At 33.3% G+C, this 21,170-nt stretch overlaps 9 protein-coding genes across 13 annotated transcripts in view; 4 read left to right on the top strand and 5 right to left on the bottom strand.

Annotated features, from left to right (window-relative positions):
• Positions 1 to 5,157, top strand: part of LOC105221274 (uncharacterized) — a 41,506-nt gene extending 36,349 nt beyond the window's left edge. For all 5 annotated transcript variants that reach the window (XM_054234567.1, XM_011198096.3, XM_029037680.2 and 2 more), the window contains one exon: positions 28 to 5,157. In XM_054234567.1, coding sequence (XP_054090542.1) covers positions 28 to 363 — 336 coding nt within the window. In that variant the 3' untranslated portion in view covers positions 364 to 5,157. The remainder of the gene's footprint in view (positions 1 to 27) is intronic.
• Positions 5,158 to 5,624: 467 nt separating this feature from the next.
• LOC105221271 (ribulose-phosphate 3-epimerase) lies at positions 5,625 to 7,007 on the bottom strand. Its single transcript, XM_011198092.3, has 4 exons — positions 6,699 to 7,007; positions 6,435 to 6,620; positions 6,171 to 6,362; positions 5,625 to 5,955 (listed from the first exon to the last, which is right to left on the bottom strand). The coding sequence occupies exons 1-4, from the start codon at positions 6,882 to 6,884 to the stop codon at positions 5,830 to 5,832; spliced, it is 690 nt and encodes a 229-aa protein (XP_011196394.1). The 5' UTR covers positions 6,885 to 7,007; the 3' UTR covers positions 5,625 to 5,829.
• Positions 7,008 to 7,146: 139 nt separating this feature from the next.
• Positions 7,147 to 7,954, bottom strand: LOC105221269 (LDLR chaperone boca). The gene is made up of 2 exons (XM_011198091.3): positions 7,745 to 7,954; positions 7,147 to 7,683 (listed from the first exon to the last, which is right to left on the bottom strand). The coding sequence occupies exons 1-2, from the start codon at positions 7,892 to 7,894 to the stop codon at positions 7,270 to 7,272; spliced, it is 564 nt and encodes a 187-aa protein (XP_011196393.1). The 5' UTR covers positions 7,895 to 7,954; the 3' UTR covers positions 7,147 to 7,269.
• Positions 7,955 to 8,018: 64 nt separating this feature from the next.
• LOC105221267 (uncharacterized) lies at positions 8,019 to 9,349 on the top strand. The gene is made up of 5 exons (XM_011198089.3): positions 8,019 to 8,157; positions 8,221 to 8,344; positions 8,402 to 8,518; positions 8,582 to 8,732; positions 8,795 to 9,349. The coding sequence occupies exons 2-5, from the start codon at positions 8,285 to 8,287 to the stop codon at positions 9,112 to 9,114; spliced, it is 648 nt and encodes a 215-aa protein (XP_011196391.1). The 5' UTR covers positions 8,019 to 8,157; positions 8,221 to 8,284; the 3' UTR covers positions 9,115 to 9,349.
• Positions 9,075 to 10,129, bottom strand: LOC105221268 (SOSS complex subunit B homolog). The gene has a single exon (XM_011198090.3). The coding sequence runs from the start codon at positions 10,007 to 10,009 to the stop codon at positions 9,194 to 9,196; it is 816 nt and encodes a 271-aa protein (XP_011196392.1). The 5' UTR covers positions 10,010 to 10,129; the 3' UTR covers positions 9,075 to 9,193.
• Positions 10,130 to 10,439: 310 nt separating this feature from the next.
• LOC105221266 (zinc finger protein 37 homolog) lies at positions 10,440 to 17,297 on the top strand. The gene is made up of 4 exons (XM_011198088.3): positions 10,440 to 10,924; positions 14,283 to 15,470; positions 15,530 to 16,115; positions 16,173 to 17,297. Exons 1-4 carry the CDS (start codon positions 10,748 to 10,750, stop codon positions 16,859 to 16,861), a joined length of 2,640 nt encoding a protein of 879 aa, XP_011196390.1. The 5' UTR covers positions 10,440 to 10,747; the 3' UTR covers positions 16,862 to 17,297.
• On the bottom strand, positions 11,470 to 13,842 carry Ice_3 (caspase). Its single transcript, XM_011198087.3, has 3 exons — positions 13,157 to 13,842; positions 12,410 to 12,654; positions 11,470 to 12,345 (listed from the first exon to the last, which is right to left on the bottom strand). Exons 1-3 carry the CDS (start codon positions 13,357 to 13,359, stop codon positions 11,795 to 11,797), a joined length of 999 nt encoding a protein of 332 aa, XP_011196389.1. The 5' UTR covers positions 13,360 to 13,842; the 3' UTR covers positions 11,470 to 11,794.
• On the bottom strand, positions 17,030 to 17,745 carry LOC105221264 (cytochrome c oxidase subunit 6A1, mitochondrial). Its single transcript, XM_011198086.3, has 2 exons — positions 17,553 to 17,745; positions 17,030 to 17,424 (listed from the first exon to the last, which is right to left on the bottom strand). The coding sequence occupies exons 1-2, from the start codon at positions 17,653 to 17,655 to the stop codon at positions 17,192 to 17,194; spliced, it is 336 nt and encodes a 111-aa protein (XP_011196388.1). The 5' UTR covers positions 17,656 to 17,745; the 3' UTR covers positions 17,030 to 17,191.
• Positions 17,746 to 18,049: 304 nt separating this feature from the next.
• LOC105221259 (translation initiation factor eIF-2B subunit delta) lies at positions 18,050 to 21,101 on the top strand. Its single transcript, XM_011198076.3, has 7 exons — positions 18,050 to 18,160; positions 18,352 to 18,399; positions 18,577 to 19,461; positions 19,520 to 19,927; positions 19,994 to 20,173; positions 20,250 to 20,377; positions 20,450 to 21,101. Exons 2-7 carry the CDS (start codon positions 18,376 to 18,378, stop codon positions 21,006 to 21,008), a joined length of 2,184 nt encoding a protein of 727 aa, XP_011196378.1. The 5' UTR covers positions 18,050 to 18,160; positions 18,352 to 18,375; the 3' UTR covers positions 21,009 to 21,101.
• The last annotated feature ends 69 nt before the right edge of the window (positions 21,102 to 21,170 follow it).

Raw genomic sequence — 21,170 nt, 5'->3', positions numbered from 1 at the left:
ACTATCAATGATTTTAATATTTATCAGGGTGATTCCGGCGGTCCTCTTCTCTGTCCCTACCCGGGCGAAAAGGATCGCTGGTTTGTGGGCGGCATCGTTTCATGGGGCATAATGTGTGCACATCCGAAATTGCCAGGCGTTTATGCGAATGTGATCAAGTATGTGCCATGGATACAGGAACAAATGGCTAAATATTCCAAACCTGAAAATGAAGAGAAACTCTCCAAATACGATGCACATCCAGGCGGTCCAGACATTCTATCGAACATAGCGACCGGACCCGTGCGCAACAAAAAACCATATCACAATCAGAACCGCAGTCCAATGGACATCGATTACTACGACAATTATAAGAAAACATAAATTAAACATTTAGGAAAAAGAAAAAATCAGCGCAAGAAAGGCATACCATAGCGAGTAAGAAGGCGGGTAAAATTTGCGAAAATGCATATATTGAATTTTTATAGACAATAAAGCACATACATATACTACATGTACATATGTATGTAAATTAGGCATACAGAAGAATATCTACAAAGTGTTAGACAATACATATTTAGCTGCGATTTGTTTGTATTTAACAAACAGCATATATATACATATATATATTCATATCCTTGTGGCATATTGCCATTTGAAAAATGGTATATGTTTACATAAAAAACTAATTTAGACAAAGAGTGTATGTATAGCAGCTCTGCTTATACTACAAATACTACAAGTTTTTTGTAACACATTGGTATTTATTAGAGGACAAAGCGTTGAGGGGAATTACATGTTACCACCATGCACACACACACATACACACACATATGTATTAAGCAAGAAGTCAATTTCCGAATTTAAATGTCAATTGGACACAAAGTTCACAACGCTTCCTTGAATGGAACCGTTTAGATAAAATCCGTTAGAGTCAAAGTATACCCACCCACATACATACATACATACACACATGCATACATATAGACCATAAGAAAATGCTTAAAGTATTATATATAAATAAACAATACAAATGCACATATGCACATGCATACATCATGTGTATATAATTTACAAATAATTGCTGTTTTATACCGAATTATAGTTTTATTATTATATATTATAGACATATCTTCCATTTTACATATTTTAAATTACTAGCTGAAGCGGGTACTTTTACTTCTTCAGCAGAAATTTTCAATTTCAAGTACATAATACATATGTATACATAAGCACAGATCTACTTTGGTGCATACAATCAAAAATAGCATTTCATATGTTTGTATGTATGTATGTGCCTGTGCGGCTGCGGCGACTCTCACAGTAAGTGAAACATAATAAACATAATTCTAATTGAAAACATACCCACTCAAATATATACACATATACATACCTATATATATTTGAAATATTTATACAAACATACACACATATACTACATATATGTACAAATGTATGTAAAACATGAAATTGTTACACGTCTATTAACTAGAAGCGTTACACAGTAGCCACATCTGCATAAATACCTACACATATGCATATGTACATACAGACAATGAGTATGGTATGATAAGAAAATATTTTTTATAAGCAAATGGAAGTAGTACATATATACATAGTTAATTTTTTATATGTGTATACGTATAAACGCTGTGCAAAACAAGAAGCTATTATCCTTGCTAAAAAATACCAAATAAATAAATTAAAAACAAAACCAAAAAAAAACAAGATAATAAAAATAAAATATAAATTAGTTTTAGTATAAGACGCAGAAAGTGCATAAATATATACATATATATACATATATACTTATACATAGTAGAAACGTACATATGTAGTCAATGACTGTGTAATATTGTTGTGCGAGCAAATGTTCAAAAATAATTAACTTCAATTATGGAAGTAAGCTATAAAGTACTATAAAATGTAGAAAACTTACATAACCACATGCATTCATACTCTACGCACATAATCCATGTATGTACACATAACTATATCAAACATATATGCATACATGCATGCATATGTTAGCTTATAGAACATAAAAAACGCGTTGTGTTAAGTGAAGGAATATTTATACGCCTATTAGATGTGTTAACTATGGATGTTGATCAGAAATTGAGACAATAAATAAAGTTCAAAACCCGAGCGGGTGAAATGGAATGCAACAAATAAAGACAATGTACTGAAGACAATAAATCAATTCGTAAAAGTAATTCGTTGTAATATTGTAGTTGTAATATTTAATACACTGGCATACACATAATCTGCATCAAAAACAATTGACAATTAAATGATTTTCAAATTTAAAATTTTATTTTTGCCGACAAATAAATTTTTAAGTTAATAACTACTTAAAGCAGGAAGAACGCGATTTTAGATGATTTGTGCTCATCAACAATTTATTTTTTATTTTTTTTTTAATACGTAACGCTTTTTATTTTTAATTTAGTACAAAACTTTCAACCATTTCTTTTCTAATATTTTTTTCATAAAATATTATTTTCATTTAAATGGCAGTGAATCAAACATAAAATAAATACATATAACACAAATACATATTAGTGCGCGATGAGTTGTGCTACGCTTTTATTTAGTGAATTAAATAATTGATTAAATATGATGAAAAACTAAATGAAATATATGCATGGGTTTCAGCTTTAACAATATGAAATTAATAAAATATATACATGCTGTCTATATATACATACATATACACGATATATATAAATACTAATTTAGCCATACATACATGCATATGTATGTATGTACTATTTACAATTAGGTGTTAATGTAATTACACAAAAAAGAAATACATATTGTCATGTGGCGTTGCAACGCAACCACAGTCTAATAATCAAAGCTGACTTCAACTTCACTCAACTACATTTTTACGCACAAATGCCGTTATACATACAATGTACATTCATATTTTATATAGAGCAGGAAATCTTACTAATATCCTATATGTGTACGAGCAAACATACATACATACTATATACATCAGCTAAAAAAGAAAAGTTTGTTTTTTACAATAGCAGAAATTTTCCGCCAGACTTCCGCCTACAGATGCCCATACACACTAGCATTTAGTCTAATGTTTTACAGAAGCATACATACATATAAAAGTAGGAATGTTTCTACGAAATATCATGCGTTTGTGTGATGTTAGGATTCTTATATTATCCAATTGGATTTGGAACACAAATACATGATCATATCTTAACGCTTTACTACCAATAACTCTGTGAATTGAAAAGTAAAACTCAAGAAAGATTGTATACAACTTCTTTAAAATAAAATTTTTGTTTCATAAAAATCTGTTCGGTTGAAATTTAGTTTAAAACCTTAACAGTCAATGTATGTATGTATGTTTACAAATACAATTGACTAATGTATGTACACATGTATGAAGGAAGGTGCACACATACGCACATTCACACGTCTTTATGATTTGAAACAAAGTGTTGTATACTTGAATTTATATATACACAGATACATATATATGTACATGCATACATGTTATATATAAATTAATTATACAAACATATATAGTATACATATATTATAGCCATTCAGTTATACATAAGTACATATGTATATGCAAACGGAAGGCCGAAAGCATATAAAAACTACACAGAATACTTTTTACTCATGTAAAATGTGTGAGACAAATATATAATACATACATATATATAATACGATTTATGACAAATAACAATAATACAATAATAAAAGAAAAAGTGTTTATTTGTGATTAAATTCTATGCTGAATATATACACATGTATGCAAGTGGAAGTATATAATAAAACCCAAAAGCATACCACTACATAATAAAAGTAGAAGCCAGACACATATTTACCTACCTATATGGACCTATATGGACGGTATATATACTGTTTGCTATCTTACAACTAATACTCCAATTAGCGCATGTGCTATGTATGAATATTTATACCCTTAACGAAGAAGAATAATAACTAAAGTATATCAAATGTACATGTTTGTATGTTAGAAATTGTAGACAATACTCTTTGAACGTGTTTGCGGAGCAGTAAATGCGTACAGCAAATGCTTTCCATGCATGTTTTGAGATTAGGAGAAAATTAAATAATATATACAAAAACAAAAAACCAAATAAAAATATGACAATAAAACATGTTATGTACAATCATCCATTATAAACAAATACATATATACAAAAAGTGCATGTACTGTTAGAGTTATAGACATATGTGCATGAATATATGGTAATAAATAAATAAATATATATATGAATATAAAATATTGTATTAGACTAAAAGAAATCTGAAGAAAAAACACAAGTAGTGAATGCAAAAAGAAACCAACTTAATGTGATCATTCTGATAATGTCAAAAACTGCTTTACTTTTATACTTTGCATACATACGATGATATAATAATGATGTTGAAAACAAAGGTGAAACTATAAATATTATAGTATTATATTATATATGTAGTTAAGAGAACAATAACAGAAAATGTGAAGAACATGCATACATATACATACAATACACTTGAGAATGCAAGTTGCTATGTTGCAACAAACCTAACCTAATACATGCATTCAAATGTACTTACACACAGCAATTTGGCTTAACTATTTTTTAAAAACACCTGCATGAACATTCCATTTCCTTTCTTTCAATCACACATACAAACTGCATGTTAAAAACGCACATACATATGCAGAATCTGCGTGCACCAATTTTGTATGCAATATTAGTAACACATGAATTAATTTACATCCCCCATTCATACATTAATTGACCACAAATTCTATTTTTTATGTATATCAGGAGTATCCATATATTAATTATATCATTATTTTTGCTTATAAACAAAAACTATACAATATATACAAATTTTTAATTTATAAAGGTGAAGACAAAAAACTCGTAATACAGAGAAGAAAGCTATCGCACTTGTTAAAATTGCACAAATACCATAGAAGGGAAGTAGAAAGATTTCAAAATTAACTTAAATACGGCAAGTCCAAAATTAAGCAGAATATATAATATAAAAAATAGAATGTCTATGTTCCATAGTAAAGTATATTAGTTATGTTTAATTCTTAATATCCTTGACCTAAAATGTCAGAGCAAAAATATCACAGATGGTTTAAATTTCATCATCATTATTCACCATTATTTCCGTTAACATAAGTGATGACAATAATATGAAAACAAGAAATGCTTCGCAATATATTTTTTATTAGAAGCAAAGCTTGAGGTAAATTCAGCTAACTTGCATGATTTCACAAATGCATATGTATGTGCATATTATACATATAAATGTATAGTAATATAAAGATTAACCTGGTCCTGGAACACCTGATTGCATTAATAATGATGTATGAAAAGTTATAAAAATGGAACGGATAAATAAATCATTGTCAATGCAAGTGATAAGAAAACACATAAACTAAATAAATGCATACTTTTAATGCAAAGTATATTATATGTATCTATGTACCATATATACATATAATACATACATATACAAATATCATATATGAGATAAAGGAATACGCAAAAACTGAATATATACATACATATGTAAATGTTAATGAAAAATAAATAAATGGCACAAACAAATTATGTTTTTTTATTGAAGACAGGAAATTTCGTTTTTGTTGGAAATTACTTTTTTTTTATTTATTATTTTTCTATAAAACCGTTTAAAAAATATACAGTATGTATTTAAAAAATATACAGTATGTATTTAAAAAATAACATACATTAACTCTTAAGCGTGTCGCCGAGTTTTGAGGCACCTGCTCGTATTAATATCCCGAATATATGAAAACCGTAAGTAATAATGCACTCATTAGTGTACATGTGTGCATGCGGTGTTTGTGTATTTTTGAACTGTGTCTCTAAGCAGGCTTATAACATCTCGTTGATTAGGAGCTTGTATAACAGCTGTACCAGAAACAATCATATTTGCGCCAGCCTAAAAAATATTTTTAATCGACATAAGTATTTTTTAAGCGTGTTTGAAAAGGCATAACTTATTCACTCGATTTTGAGGATATGTGATTTTGATTTCAAATAGAATCATAACTCAGTTTTCTTTGAGAAATGTTAAATGTTTTGTGATGAGCACATTTCACTCTCAGCTCGATTTCAACGGTTATACCTTGTTTGCACAAACTATATATAACTTACTTTTGCACAACTTTCAATGGTTTTTGGACCAACTCCACCATCCACTTCTATGTCGAGATTTGGGTAATGATTACGTAGCCACTCTACTTTTGGCATCATATTGGCCATAAATGATTGTCCACCAAATCCCGGTTCCACAGTCATTACTAGAACTAAATCTGCCATGTCAACATATTGTTCAACTACTTGAACCTATAAATTTTTATAACAAAAGTATAATTATACATATATTTACTAGGAAGAATTAATTGACAAACAACGTACCTCAGTGCCTGGTTTCAAGGCTAATCCTACTTTCATTCCTGATTCACGTACTTTTCGGCAAACGCTTGACACTTCTTCCATAACCGGTTCTATATGGAATGTATAAAGATTAACACCAGCGTCAGCCATAGGTTCAATCCATTGCTGAGGTCGCGACACCATCATATGAGTTTCAAAAAAATCTTTCTATTTATAGGCAAATATATGAATTAGTCTAAATATGTGTGTTCGGAAATATCATTAAAACAGAAATGTTGGATTTACCTTAATTTTATTCCTTAAGCACTTGACCAATGTGTGACCAAAGGTAAGATTTGGTACAAAGTGACCATCCATTACATCAAGATGCAGATAATCTGCACCATTATTAAGTAGTTTTTGCGATTCGTTTGCCAAGTCAGCCAAATCAGCATTCAAAATAGACGGACCTATTTTCGCTTGTACAGGCATTTTATTTACTTATAATTTATATCAATTACCTAAACGGAATGTTTTCAAATAAGAATGGTAAATAAAATTTGGTTCGGTCAAATTTAAGGGTCGAAACTGTCATTGAAACGTGCAATTGAATTAAAGAGCGATTCACAATAGAGTTTGTCAAGATTAAAAATAAAAATATTTAGAAGTATATATATGTATATATAAGAACTTTAAATTGAGGATAAAACACAACCGCATATCTGAAGAACAAAAAAACTAAATGGTCAAAAAATTTGGATATTAAATAAACTTTTATTAATTTCAAAAATAGAATCTTTAATTTTCAGCTTAAACTTATTTTGAGAATACAGAATTTTCTTCGTAAAAAATCTAAATAAAAGTTGCTAATATGATTTTATAGCTCTTCTTTCTCTTTTGTGCGGTCATTGCTAATGCTCCATTCGCCGGGATATTCTTTATTTTCAATGGTGACGCCTTTGCAACGCGTTTGTTTTATCAAAAAGTCTTTTGCATCCCAAGCTTGAGAACCATCCTTAAAAAGAAATATGGCTCTATCATCATCAACCATATATCGTTCAGCTTGTATATGATTGTTCCATAGACTTGTCTGCCACAACTTTGTAATTGTCTCAGCTTCTTCCCGTGTTGGATCACCACCCACAGATACGAATGTCATTAGTGTACGCCCTTTTTTGGAAGCTTTTAACAGCTCTTCTGGATTACTGCTATCGAGATTGGATAAATCAATTTTTGGCTGAGGACGTAAGTGTTCAGGCAACTCATCGGGTTCCAATGGTTCTTCATCTTCCTGAAAACATTTTAATATGAATTTCATATATCTTCTGTACCGATTACAAAAAATCACTAACCTCCCATTGGTCTAGGAGGCGCTCCATATCGGCATCCGTAAAATCACGAATATCTTTTTTAGCCCATTCAGGTTTTTTATCAACTTCTGCCTTTTTTGTAAAAGTAGTTGGCACTAATGCCAACAAGGCGATGAGAATCAAAAGCCGCATAGTTTACAATATTTTTTTACAATTTTCACCCAACTGTTCACAAGATTCCCAGTAAACAAATCAAAATACGTGTGCGCAACCACAACCACAAATATGAAAAGTATAGTTCACAAATGACGTGTACATACGAAATTTTATTTTCAGAATAAGGGGTACTAATTTAAGTATTAAATATTTTCAAATATCTCTCTTCCACGGTTATATGAAAATATTTATTAGTTAAATTAATGTTTTCTACTGAATCTCGACTGCTGGTTATAAAGGTAAATTCTACAATAGTTCCTAATTAAAAGTATTTATTGGACATATTGTGAATAGTACTGCAGTTAGTTACAGGGTTGATGGTGCTAATTTGAATTATTTATGTTCATGTTTAATAATTGAAAAATTATGTTTTTAAACATTGTTGGTGAACCAGTGGCTTTCGAGAAATACGATGAGAAAGATTTGGTATACATATATATATCTATATATTATTTAGTTTTAAACCAACTTTGTTTTTAACAGGATCAAAAAGCCCCATTACTGCTGGCCAGTCCCAATTCTTTTAACAATGTTTCAGAAAATTGGTGTGGAATTGTATATTCTACCCGCCGAATTATTAACGAATCGAAAGATCTTTTAGTAAGTAGGCTGTGGTAACATCATTTGCAATTAAATGTAATTATTGAAATTTATTCCCTTAAGTTACTTAAATCGACATCACCAAAACGTATCGTAGAACTAGAAGAAAACAAACCGACAGTGGTAGACACTTCAAAAGACTCTCAAGTTACCGTAACAGCATTTTCTTGGACAAAAGAAAAAGAGGAGCCTAAATTAATTTTTCTAATAAAAGGTATGGAAGTGAAATTTATATACACATAATAATGTTACGACTAATCTTATACGTTTCTCTAGATGAATATATAACAAGGATATGTGTAGATATATTTGCCAATAGCCTAAGCAGTATTATATCAAACAACATTTTACGAGGATTTATAAAGGAAGGTGTAGATGTAGTACACTTTAACGATAGTTTTGCTACGAAATCTAATCCTAAAGATCCGAAAATTCAGCACACTTGGTTCAGAATTCACATGTTAGCATATCTTATCCGGCCGAAAAAAATAAGTGGATTTTCAGAAGTGCAACTACCCAAATTTATTACCCAGTGTTGTAGTAAACCTAATATTAATAGACTTAAGAATCCAGCTGGATTTTATTTGGTTAAATAAGTATTTACTTTGTTCCTCATTATGAAAATGCATGCAAGCTTAGAATTAAAAAATACGTATATAAATAAACTAATATTTTTCATCTTCGGTCATTCTTCAGATTGCTAGAACGTGTTCCTCCAGTGCGTCCGCCTCGGTTTGGCTTACTGCCTTGAGACTGCGTCCCAGTACCAGCAGCAGTCACTACTTGTGTTGTTTGTTGCACTGGGGTGCTAACGTTTGTATTACCAGGCACTGGTCCACTGTTAAGCTGTTGTTTTTGAGGTGTTTGTCCTATTTGTTGAATGTTTCCTACTTTTGCAGTGGATGCACCACCCGCTTGTTGCAGACCTCCTCCCAAAGATGTTCCAATTAATCTTTGTCCTACTTGACTCGATGTGACAATATTTCCATTACTGCCAGTTTGTGACACTTGTTGCGCGGTTGTCACGACACTAGTCGTATTTGGACCAACTGTTGGACCTGTAGATACACCTGTATTTGGCATTAATTGAGGATTACCAACAATACCGCCTAGACCTTGTGATTGTTGTTGCTGTTGTTCAGGTCGTTTGGGTTCACTCATATTTATCTGCTCGTTGAAAGTCATACAGAATTCTCCAATTTTGTAAACTTCTCCATTCTTTCCCGAATACAGTGTTAAACAGTGACGCCAAATTGATGCATATCCCTTCGTTAATTTAATGATATCACCTGGTGCTATAAGTTTACCAGGCTCATCCCAAATAGAAACATTTATACAAGCAGAATGGTCGCCAACTTTAAAATTCCGCACCTCTCTATTTTCTTTAGTTACAGTGGCGGTTCCAATTTCCAATACAATAAATATTACGTTGATGTTTTTTAGGCCAGGTTTAATATCTTTTATGAGTATGCTACATTCACCATTGTACATTATGAATTTTTTTTAAATTATTTTATTAATAAATTTGCACTGAAATAAACAAACAAATACCGCACTGTCTTTACAAATTTATTGACATATATATCAGCAGTGTTGTCGAACCAAGCAACAGCAAACAGAGTTGATTTGAGACGCTTACAAAAAAATTAGTATTTCATGCAAAATGCTCATCAAAATATAGCCAAGTAAAATTAAAACCAGAGATAAATTATCCCTGATTAAAACTGAATAAATATTAAATAAATTATTCCATGAAATTTATTTATATTGGTCATATTCACATACACATCGTAAATTTAGTATTTGTATTTGATATTCGAACAAACTGAATGAACACAGCGCCATCCATGTGTCAAAACTTAATTACGTTTCGGCTAGGTGCAATAGTGCATAATAGATAATAGATTTCACAGTTATTCGTAAGTTCTTAATTTAAATGCCAAAAGTGTATTGCGATAGAAAAGAATACACAAATTATATTATATCAATACAGGAGCTACATTAAAATACAACAGTAATTATTTGAATTAATTTTATCGAAAATTCTCAACTTCGAATGTATTCGAACAATTTTCGAAATGCCACATTTTGACAAGTTTTTGCATCCAAGCCAACATCCACCATTTTTGTGAATGAAAAGAAATTCCACTAAGTTGTAAATAATTTGTCCAAAATATTATCATCTTTAAAATCTAATTGTGTGTAATCGAGTGAAAGTGAGTTACAATCATGGCAACTAGTGAGGAGCAACGAGAAGCTTTAACCGCTGAGTTGAAAACAAAATCCATTTGTCGCTTCTGCCTTTCTCAAGAAGCAGACGATCTAAGTAACATTTATGCGAAGGATGCTCCAATGAAATCATTACTTCCACTGCCTGTGGAAATATTGGCAGTTGCTTCTATCGAAGTAAGTAAACTATTTGTTAATAATGTGAATTAGATAGCAAACTTCGTATGAACAAAAATAATATTTTTCGAAACCACTCTACGAAGCCCTCTTGGTTTGCTTCTAAATAACTATGGTATATTTGTTTAGATCTGTGCTAGATTAATGCAAAGTTAAAAAGTATCCGTGCGCGCCTAATGTGATTATTTAAAAATATAACATATATATATATATTTATGTATATGTATATATAAATACATAAGTACAGCCTCGAATAGGTTATCTATAGGACTTCCTGGTAACTCAAAAATTGTCAAATAAACACGTACGGAAGTTTTATCTGTTTTTCCCAATAAATCAAAATAAGAAATAATATAATAACTTTTCAAACGTTTCAAAAACTAGCATTAGTAATGTTTAATCTTTCCTTAATCGTAATATTTGTTATAATCATGAACGAATAAATATTTGCTCTACATCAAAGACGCACACCCATCAACAATTGCGGTAAAACGGTCCAATAAACTAATGCCCAGGTATAACGATAACAATAAAAACACCGTTGGTTAATTCAAGTCAATTCATTCTTATATTAAAAATATAATTACTTTCATTTGTATGTTATTCAAAATACAATAAATTTCAATAAATGGCAAAATTAAAGCAATGAATATGGGAAGCAGTTCAGTCTCTGCATTGTAGTACACTCTGAGGTGCCTGTCTGCAGTTGCACAAATTAATGATTGCTTAATGATTATGTATGTATATATCAACTCCTTTCAGTTCGTATGTAATGTAGCATCTGTACATTACAATAAAAATACTTCTCTTCCAATAAAAGAATTGCACATTCTAGCATTTGTAGCACGTGCCCAAATGTTACTGTGTAATTTATGTGCTTTTAGGTTTGTCTGTGAAGCGCAATATACGCGTCAACATAGAAGTAACACACGGAATTTGCTTCTGCTGATGCATTATCGGGCAATCTGGAACGCATGATTCAAAATCAACAGCAACACGTTGATTGACGAATGTTAGTAATGTCAATATATCATCTTTCTTGCCATTGGCATTAAGCTCTTCCACAAGTGATTGCATGAACCAGGAACCATTGCTGGTGTTGCGCCACGAGTAGAAACCAGGAATAGTAGAATAGGCAATGAGGAAGTCAGCGTGTACAGGAATTTTGTAACTCATTGATGTCTCTCCATCAGTTTCGGTTCTACGCATCAGAACACCAGGATCAAAATGATCACCTTGACAAGCTTGTATGAAAAATAATTTAGGTTTTCCGGCTAGTGTGGGGCAAGTATGGGCCGAAAAATGATGCCAAATTGTATCTAATTTGTATTGAACATCCTTAGCATAGAGATATCCGTGTTCGCCATGTGATAATATGGCCACCACGATGCAGTCATTATCACTATGGTCTTGAGAGGCAGCTAGAAAAGAAGATTACGATAAAATAATTCAATAAAATAAAAGTAAATTGTAATTTGGGTTTACCATGGTCCACATGCTTAAGAATCTCTCTTAATTTGCAGTCTTTAAAAGTATTTACTTGGAAGTGCAATTTCTGTAAAGCAGCACTAAGATTTTCACAGTCTACGTTGGTTCCTTGACGAGGCTTCAGAGATGGTATATCAAAATGTTCATGATTGAAAATGAGCGCAAGACCCCGATTTTTGTGGTTCATATTATATTCCCTAGCGTGACGTTCAGTGGGCATATACGCAGCATATTTGTGATATCTAGCAATAAGAAAAAATATTTGACCACAAGGCTTATCACATAAATTATATTATATATTGATACAAAGTTCAAATTTAGAAGATTGTAAAAATAAATTATTTTTTGATAGATAAATTATTTGTTCGTGGAATTTCGGTACTAGTTATTATACATTCACCTTAATTTATGTCGTGTACCGGAAATTTTACAATTGTTAAAATTTCTTTAACAAACGAGGGAATTTACTTAATGTTTGGAATGTAAATATGTTGAAATGGAAGACCACAAAATTTTATATTTAGAATAGAAAAGCGAAAAAAAATTAAAAATTTTCATGTCGCACTAAAATTAATGATAACGTAAGTAGTGAATCAGATTAATATTATATGTACACTTAAAAGGACGCACTATTGAAACATAGAACAATATTAAAATTTAAAAATCAAAATTTGAATTGTTTAGATCAACAATTGCGCGGCAAAAAATATAGATTCACACTTTATCTGCATTCTCAATACATACCCCGCACTAACATCTTCACCTCCTCCACTGCTGCCTTTATTTGCACCAGTAATATTGATTCCAAATTTATTAACTGCATTGTTAGTGGGTTTTTCACGTCCCGTCGGTTGTGCATCTATCTTGTCTATGCTTTGCATTAGCATGGCTGTATTGTTCTTTCTCCTTATGTATTCGTAGTTTATGGCAATACACTCGTCCGTCATCACGTTATTTCGATTCGATTCCTTGAACGGTAGGGATTTCCTTTTAGTCAATTCCTTTTTTGGCCGATCCTTCGTATAGCCCTAATGTTTGTTTTTGTATTGATGTAGAAAAATCTGCGTAGTTTACTTTTCCTTTGTAGGTAAATTATAGTTGAGTGACCTAAAGCTAGGCAATGCTGCATTCAACAAAAGTGCAGCACTTGTTATAATCGATGTATTTTGCTCCTGCGCGCGGCAGCTGTTGCTTTGATGTGAGAATTTAGTTTAATTCATTCCCAATAGCAAAAATTAATTAAAATGTGTCTTCGTAAAACGATTCTCTACCAAAAATGGATATACCACTTTTCGAACATTGCCGTACGAAATTAACTTGAGGTCAGTACATTTATTACTAAACTGCACTCGCACTACTCTACAAAAGTTACAGCTACAAACAAAAGCAATAGCAGACTGCAACGAATTAAAAACCTAAGAAGAATATCGAAAAACTGATAAACGTGAGACGCCGCGCAATCTTGGAAACGAAACAGAACAATGGCAAAGAACATCCAGTTATTGGAATTTGTAAAACAGTACTGGGTTCCTAGGAACAATTTTGTTTGTGGAATATTTAACTTGTTATGTAAAATACTAGGGTAGCGGTTAAATTAGTTTTATAATTGAGAATTTTGCCAATTTTGTATATTTAAATACTTATTTGGGAGCAAATCTATGGTATTAAGTATTTTCCTAATCAATTATTATAGCTAAACAAAATATGTACAATGTGTATGAAGTCTATTTTTATTTTTCGGTCATTTGATTCACTCTGTGACCGAATACAAAATACTTTAAAAAAATTTCAATGCAATATCCGGTGTTGTATCCAAATGAAAGGACTGTATATCCAATAAAAGAAACTAAAAACGAATTTATCATTTTAGGTATTTCTAAATGATGGAATGCCTTCCACGGTTTGTTTGAAATGCCGATTGACTTTTGATTATTGCTATCGGTTTAAACAAATGTGTAAAAAGGCGGAAAATCAGTTGAGTCAAGTTCCACTTTTGGGCGAATGGCCTTCCCCCCTAGTGAAACCAATAATCCCGCCAGAACTTTTACCGAAGCAAATTACTACGCCTAAGGAAAATAAAAATCCCATCCAACAAGCGAAGTTACCTTCCTCTGCCAGTAAGGGGCAATCTCAACTGTCATCACAATCGCAACAAAGTGCTGCTGCAGCCATTTCGAAAGCAACAAATGTTAAACAATTGAGTTCGTCAGTATCAACTCCCAGAAAAATTCTTAACTCAAACCCAGCACCACTTCCTGAACCACCAGTACCAGCTCGTACGAAAAAGAATAAAAATGTAGAAACATTTAGTTTTCTAACAAAGGTAGAAAACAATGAAGAGATTTCACTTGACGATGTACAACGATTAATTGCTGCAGAAGATGGTGAGTTTATTAAACAGGATTTTCAAGATTCTCCGGTCTCTCCAACGAGTACTTCCACAAACACAACAAAGAAGAAACCTAAACTTCTAAACAAATCCTCAATGCGTATACTTAATAAGGAAGCTGAAGTAGATACAGAACCAAGGTTAAAGCTGCCGCAAGTAAAACACGACGAGGACGGTAACGTGTTTGTTGTTACCGAAATATTGGACCCTAGTAAGCCATATGAGACCGAAGCAGACCCTATTAAGAATGCAGCACCAGTAAAGACAAATGTTTTTCCGTGTCCATACTGCGACCGTACATTCCCTCTGTTGCAATTGCGTGACATTCATTTAGTGAATCATACACGTGAACGACATTATCCATGCGGGGACTGCGACCGTTCGTTTTTCTCTAAATATGATCTTCAGAAGCATACAGTTATACATACTGGTGAACGAAAGTACAAGTGCACCGTTTGCGATAGAGGATTCACGAGACCGGCACTTCTGCAAAGGCATGAGAAAATACACACAGACATACCCAAGTTTCTTTGCGTATTTTGTGAGAAAGAATTCTTGTCGAAGGATGATATGGAAAAGCACACCGATCGGCATCGCAAAAATCGACCTTTTAAGTGCAAAGTGTGCTCTAAAGCATTTGCTTTCAAGCAAGGCCTGGAACGTCATGAGGTAACTTACCCTTTCTTCGTATCATTTTATACGCTGTAAATGAATTGTATGAATTTCAGGTGGTGCATTCGAGGGAACAGCCCTATCCTTGCCAATATTGTGACAAAAGTTTCTGCACACAATCGAAATTGGCTCGTCACCTGGTAGCACATGCGGGCAGTCGACCTTTTCCATGCAAATATTGCCCGAAGTCCTATTTGCTTTCCCATCACTTGTCGCGGCACATGCGTACCCATAAGGAAAGTGTTGATATGTACTCATGTAACGAATGTGAAGAGGTTTATAGGACTTGCAACGAGCTTGTTATGCATTCAATAGTGCATGCTAAAGAAACATTGGTATGCCCGCTATGTCAACAAGGCTTCGAGGATGAAGCGTCGGTGACATCACACATTATGGAGCACGCTAATAATGAGTCGTTCCCTTGTGAATTCTGCGATTTGATATTCCTTACATATAACGAACAAAACTATCACGTTAAAAGCGCACACGCCTCGGAACTTGCCGCATATAATGAAGACGAAAAGAAAACAAAGCGCACAGAGAAAATTGTTAGTGATGAAGAATTGGAAGGTACTATTGAGGAGTTTCTTTATGATGAAGAAAATGATTCGGACGCTAACGCTAATACAAAACAAAGTACAGGTATTTTTTACATTCTATTTTGTTCAACACAAATAATAACTTTTATAACATTTGCAGGCGGAAATGATGAAAACAAAAAGTCTAACACTGAAGAAGACGAACAGTACGAGACAGAATATCTAAAGATAGAAGAACTGGTTAGCACTGTCGAAGAAATGACTGCAGAAGTCTTATCTGAGATAAACGAAGATCAAGAACCGGTTATAAAAAAAAGTAAACTTAGCACTAGTAACGAAAAGGAACAAACTATCGTAAATGAAGTCAATCAATTGCGCCGTAAGGCTCCCAAAAGAGATACTCAGAATATTGACGGAGGCAAATCTTTAAAAGCTCCTACAAGGGTTATTGCCAATCAGAGTTTAGTGCTGAGAAGAGGTAAACCTAGCGCAGTTACCTCGACCACAAATCAGAAGAATGGACAAGGCAATAATAATAACAAAAATGATACCCCTACGTCTAGCAAAGACACAAAAGGTTTGGAAAATGTCAATCAACGTAAAGTGATAACAGTGTCGGGAAGTAAGCAAATGAGTTCAAAAGCTGTAATACCTAAAAAAGGTGTAGTGCAAACAAATCTCGATAATATAGTTATTAGAACGAAGGCAGGTGAAAAAAGTGTACGGGTGCAAAAAATTCTTGTAACAAAAGCCGAAGCAGCTGCCATGGCTAAAGATGGTCGACTACGTATCAAAGACGGAAATTTTATACAAATCAAGGATGCAAATCTACCAAAGTCGTCGAAATAATGTAATATGTTCTAAAAGTGAAATTTGATTGGAGCATAATCTTATATAAATATAGTATACTTACACAATAATAATTAATTATTATTTACTTGTATTAGTTATGAATTGGTATGTATCGAAGGTTTTTCTATTTCAGAAATTTCTTTTTTCCTTAACAAAGTATCCCAATTTACGATGGAATTATTTCATTTATTAATAAAATCATTGCTGACAGAATACAATTTTTCATAAAATGACAGTAAGCCAAAGCGACAAATTACCAGAAGTAAGTTGAACTGGTCCAATCTAGTGTCCTCTTTAGTGATGCTACAAACTAATCTGCATTACAAATTAATGTTCATAACCATCAGGCAGTGGGTTGACATGGGGGTTATGGAACAAGCTTTTGTTGCCTTCTCCCCATGGGAAACGCTTCTCACGACGACGCAAATATTCGTATTTGATGAATTCCGCGCGAGGGTGGTCGTGTTCTTCCTGGTGCTTGAGGTAAGCATTCAACATGCAAAGACCTACAGCAGGGATAGCAACGAAGAATGAAAGACGCTTCCAAACTTTGTAACCACCTATTAGATGAAAAAATATTTTACTCAGAAACCACTGTGTGAACTTACATATTGCCAAATTACATAACCTCCTACTGAGTAACCTCCCGAACAGAAGGCAAATGAAATATTTGGGTACAAAATATTACCTGAGTGTTCGCCAGCGGTGGCCGCGGTTCCAGCTCCAGCTTGGGATCTGTTTAAGCTAATAGCTATTTGACGTCGAAAAACTTGTGAAAGAATTGCAGACATTTTTCTGGCTTTAATCGTAAAATCCAAACACAAATGAATTTTTTTCAATTAAATCGATTTGACTTTTCTCCAAATGACAGCTGACAGCCGTGTGAGTTGCCAGTTGAATGATATTGGTTTAAAAATACAATCTACTGTGACCCTTTTTAAAGAAAAATAATTACGTAAAATTGTATTCAAGTTGTTTATATTTCAAAAAAATTTTCATAAAACAGGAAGGGAATGTAATTACTTTTAAAGCAGATAAGTTATAAGATTTACTGCAAGGATAACTATTTTTTACGTTACGTTTTTCAATTAGTTTCTTAAATAATTGTTAGCATCTTTGTTGTTGTTAACTTTTATAACTTTTTTGCAGCGAACCACCCTGTAGCCTTTTTAAGATTCATAAGTTTTTTGACGTTTTCAGTTGCTGTCGTGAGCAAATTGGTTACATTTTTATTAGTAAAAATAATAAATTGTTAATAAATATATCAATTATTATTAGAAACCTACATATTGCAAGGTAAGTTTGTTGTTTGTTGTTTCTTTGATATAATTTGGAACATGTGCTTACTTGTGCGTGCACCCAAATGTTGATGTATTTTTGATCAAACACTGATGACTTGTTCTTACAAAATGTGTCTGAAGATTTCATCAACAAAAATACGAAAATAATCTTTGTTCATTTGTTCTTTATATATTTTCACTGCTCAGTCGTTGAAACGAGTAGCGTTAAATATGTCCGGTATTCAGGATAATAAGGTACATACATAACTCATAAATATTTCTGCTCCCAGCTTAAGCAACAGCTTCCATTTGTATACGTTTTCTGTTTATTTATTTATTTTTATTTGTTTGCAATTTTTCAATATTTTTGCATTTTTAAAAACTGTTCATAATGACAAATCTGATCTATTAAAGAATTAAAACATTTCACAGGTCGTACTATCGAATCAAGACAAGAAAAACGTGGAAGTTACTGCGAGCCAAAAGAAGAAACGACCCCGTCAACGCATTCGCAAACGAAATAAAAAATACATAAATAATTCTGAAACAAACCCTGAATCATTGGAACCGGTCGCTAAAAAAACGAATGGAACTATTCTGGATACACTGCAAATAAAACCTATTGAAAGCCGTAAATCTGTCATAGAAGTTTCTCAATCATCCATTGACTCGGTGCCTTTTGACACAATTGAAAGAAAAGACTCGCAAACAATTGGTTCAAAAACGATTTCTGAACATATTTTATCAAAGTCTCATGAAGCTCCAAATGCTAAGAAAGAAGAAATTGAACTAGATTCTTCAAAAAACCAAACTCCTAAAGCCCTAACGAATATTCAAATTACAAATTTAGAAAATAAACATACTTCAGGATTTGAAAAGGACGACTTCAAAAAAGGCTCAAATATGTCAGCAAATCCTACTCCTACAATTAATTCACCGGCTGGAAAATCGCGTGAGGAAATTATGGCCGAACGTGAAGCTAAAAAATTGGCGAAACAAATGAAAAAGACAAAGTCATTGGGCACTAATCCAGAAGCTGCATCCAACGCAGCACCAGTTACCAGTAAACCCGTAGCACACGTTATTAGCCAAAAGCAGGAAGTCATTGCCAAACCTCCTCCAAGTGAAATTGACACTCAAACAACTGCGGCTGTTGACAAAAGTCGTGAGCAAATAAAGGCTGAACGTGAGGCCAAGAAAAAAGCAAAACAATCACTTAAGGAAGCTAAAGCCGCCGGTGTAACTGAGATCACTGCCAAATTGGATGACACTAAAATTACAGAAAACTTATCTGAGAAAAATTTGCAGGAAGAAAAGGTTAACTTTTTTTTAGTTTAATTTTTAGAGCTAATTTTACATTTTGTATTATTTTTAGAAAAAATCCGCCTTAAGTAAGGCTGAAAGACGTGCCATACAGGAAGCGCAGCGCGCAGCTAAAGCACAAGCCCTCGCACAAAAGAGCGGTACGCCAAAAGCAAAACCAACATCCGCCAGCGCCAAACAAGCAAATAAGCAACTAGCTGATGTAACTGTAAAAGCCACTGTAACTAGTGCTAGTCCTTCACCAACCAAAAGCATTAGCCCTGTGTCAAAGTCTCATCGCATCAACGATTGCAAGGTGCGCCTGTTCAATCATTTAGAAAAGGCAAGACAAGAAGTCAATCTATTTCTGAACAATACTCACATACATCCGAGTATCGCTCGTCTAGGAGAACAGTATGCTCAACGCACAATTGTTGGTTCGAATGCACGTTGCATTGGCTTCCTGAATGCATTGAAAATGGTGAGCCCGCGAGTTGTGTTTTTGAATTAGAATGTGATTATATCGAATTGTCTTCCAAATTTGCAGGTTATTAGAGACTTTGAAACGCCGCCGAAAAAAGAGTTTGCTCGCAGTTTAGAGACGACAATCACGAATAGCGTGGAACATTTGCAGAAATGCCGACCGCTCGCAGTATCCGTGAGCAATGCATACAAACACATTAAACATGTATTGACGCAATTGCCCACTGATCAACCGGAAACAGAGGTGGGTGAAATACATTTATATAAAATATATCCTCAACTTCGAATGTTATAAATAAATGCCCGCCTTGTGCTTACAGCTAAAAGAGAACTTATGCCGTTTCATCGACACATATATCGAGAATCAAATTGGCAAAGCGGCCGAAGCTATTAGCTACTCTGTGCAGGAGAAAATTTCAAATGGCGATGTTATACTCACATTTGGCTGGTAAATTAAATGCAATCAATGAATGCTTTAATGTTTGTAGTTGTTATAATTTATCTCTCTCTTTATCCACAGCTCGTCATTGATAACGTATATTTTCGAAGAAGCGCTACGCAGACGTGTTGATTTTCGTGTCATCGTTGTGGATTCGCGTCCATTCTGTGAGGGTCAAGAGCTGCTGCGACGCCTCACCGTCAAAGGCATCCCTTGTAGTTATGTACTCATCAATGCGGTGAGCTTCGTTATGCCCGAAGCAACTAAAGTGTTATTGGGCGCGCACGCACTGCTGGCTAACGGATATGTGATGGCGCGCACGGGAACCGCACAAGTTGCACTGGTTGCACACTCGTTCAATGTGCCCGTGTTGGTGTGTTGTGAAACTCATAAATTTAGCGAACGCTCACAAACCGATGCCATCGTCTATAATGAGCTGGGCAACCCCGATGATCTGATAAGAAGCGCCCAGTGCAGTTTGGCGAATTGGCAGACGAAAGGGAAAATGTCACCTTTGAATCTGATGTACGATATTACGCCACCCGAACTAGTCACTGCTGTGGTCACCGAAGTATCCATATTACCCTGCACTAGTGTGCCCGTGATATTGCGTATAAAACCAACTGAAATCGGTTATTAGAGACAGTTTGCTAAATCCTTTCAATACTTACACACTTGTGTAACATAATGGTGTAATAAAATTACTCAAATCAACTTAAAAGAAAATAGAAAATATTTATTTTGGTTTTGGGCGTTTAAGCACTTATTATATTTATTTCAATTTGAATTTCCAATATTACTT

The sequence above is a fragment of the Zeugodacus cucurbitae genome, chromosome 6, assembly GCF_028554725.1.
Source record: "Zeugodacus cucurbitae isolate PBARC_wt_2022May chromosome 6, idZeuCucr1.2, whole genome shotgun sequence".
In the NCBI taxonomy this organism is placed as follows: Eukaryota; Metazoa; Arthropoda; class Insecta; order Diptera; family Tephritidae; genus Zeugodacus; species Zeugodacus cucurbitae.
This window is presented reverse-complemented; position numbering and strand designations above follow the sequence as displayed.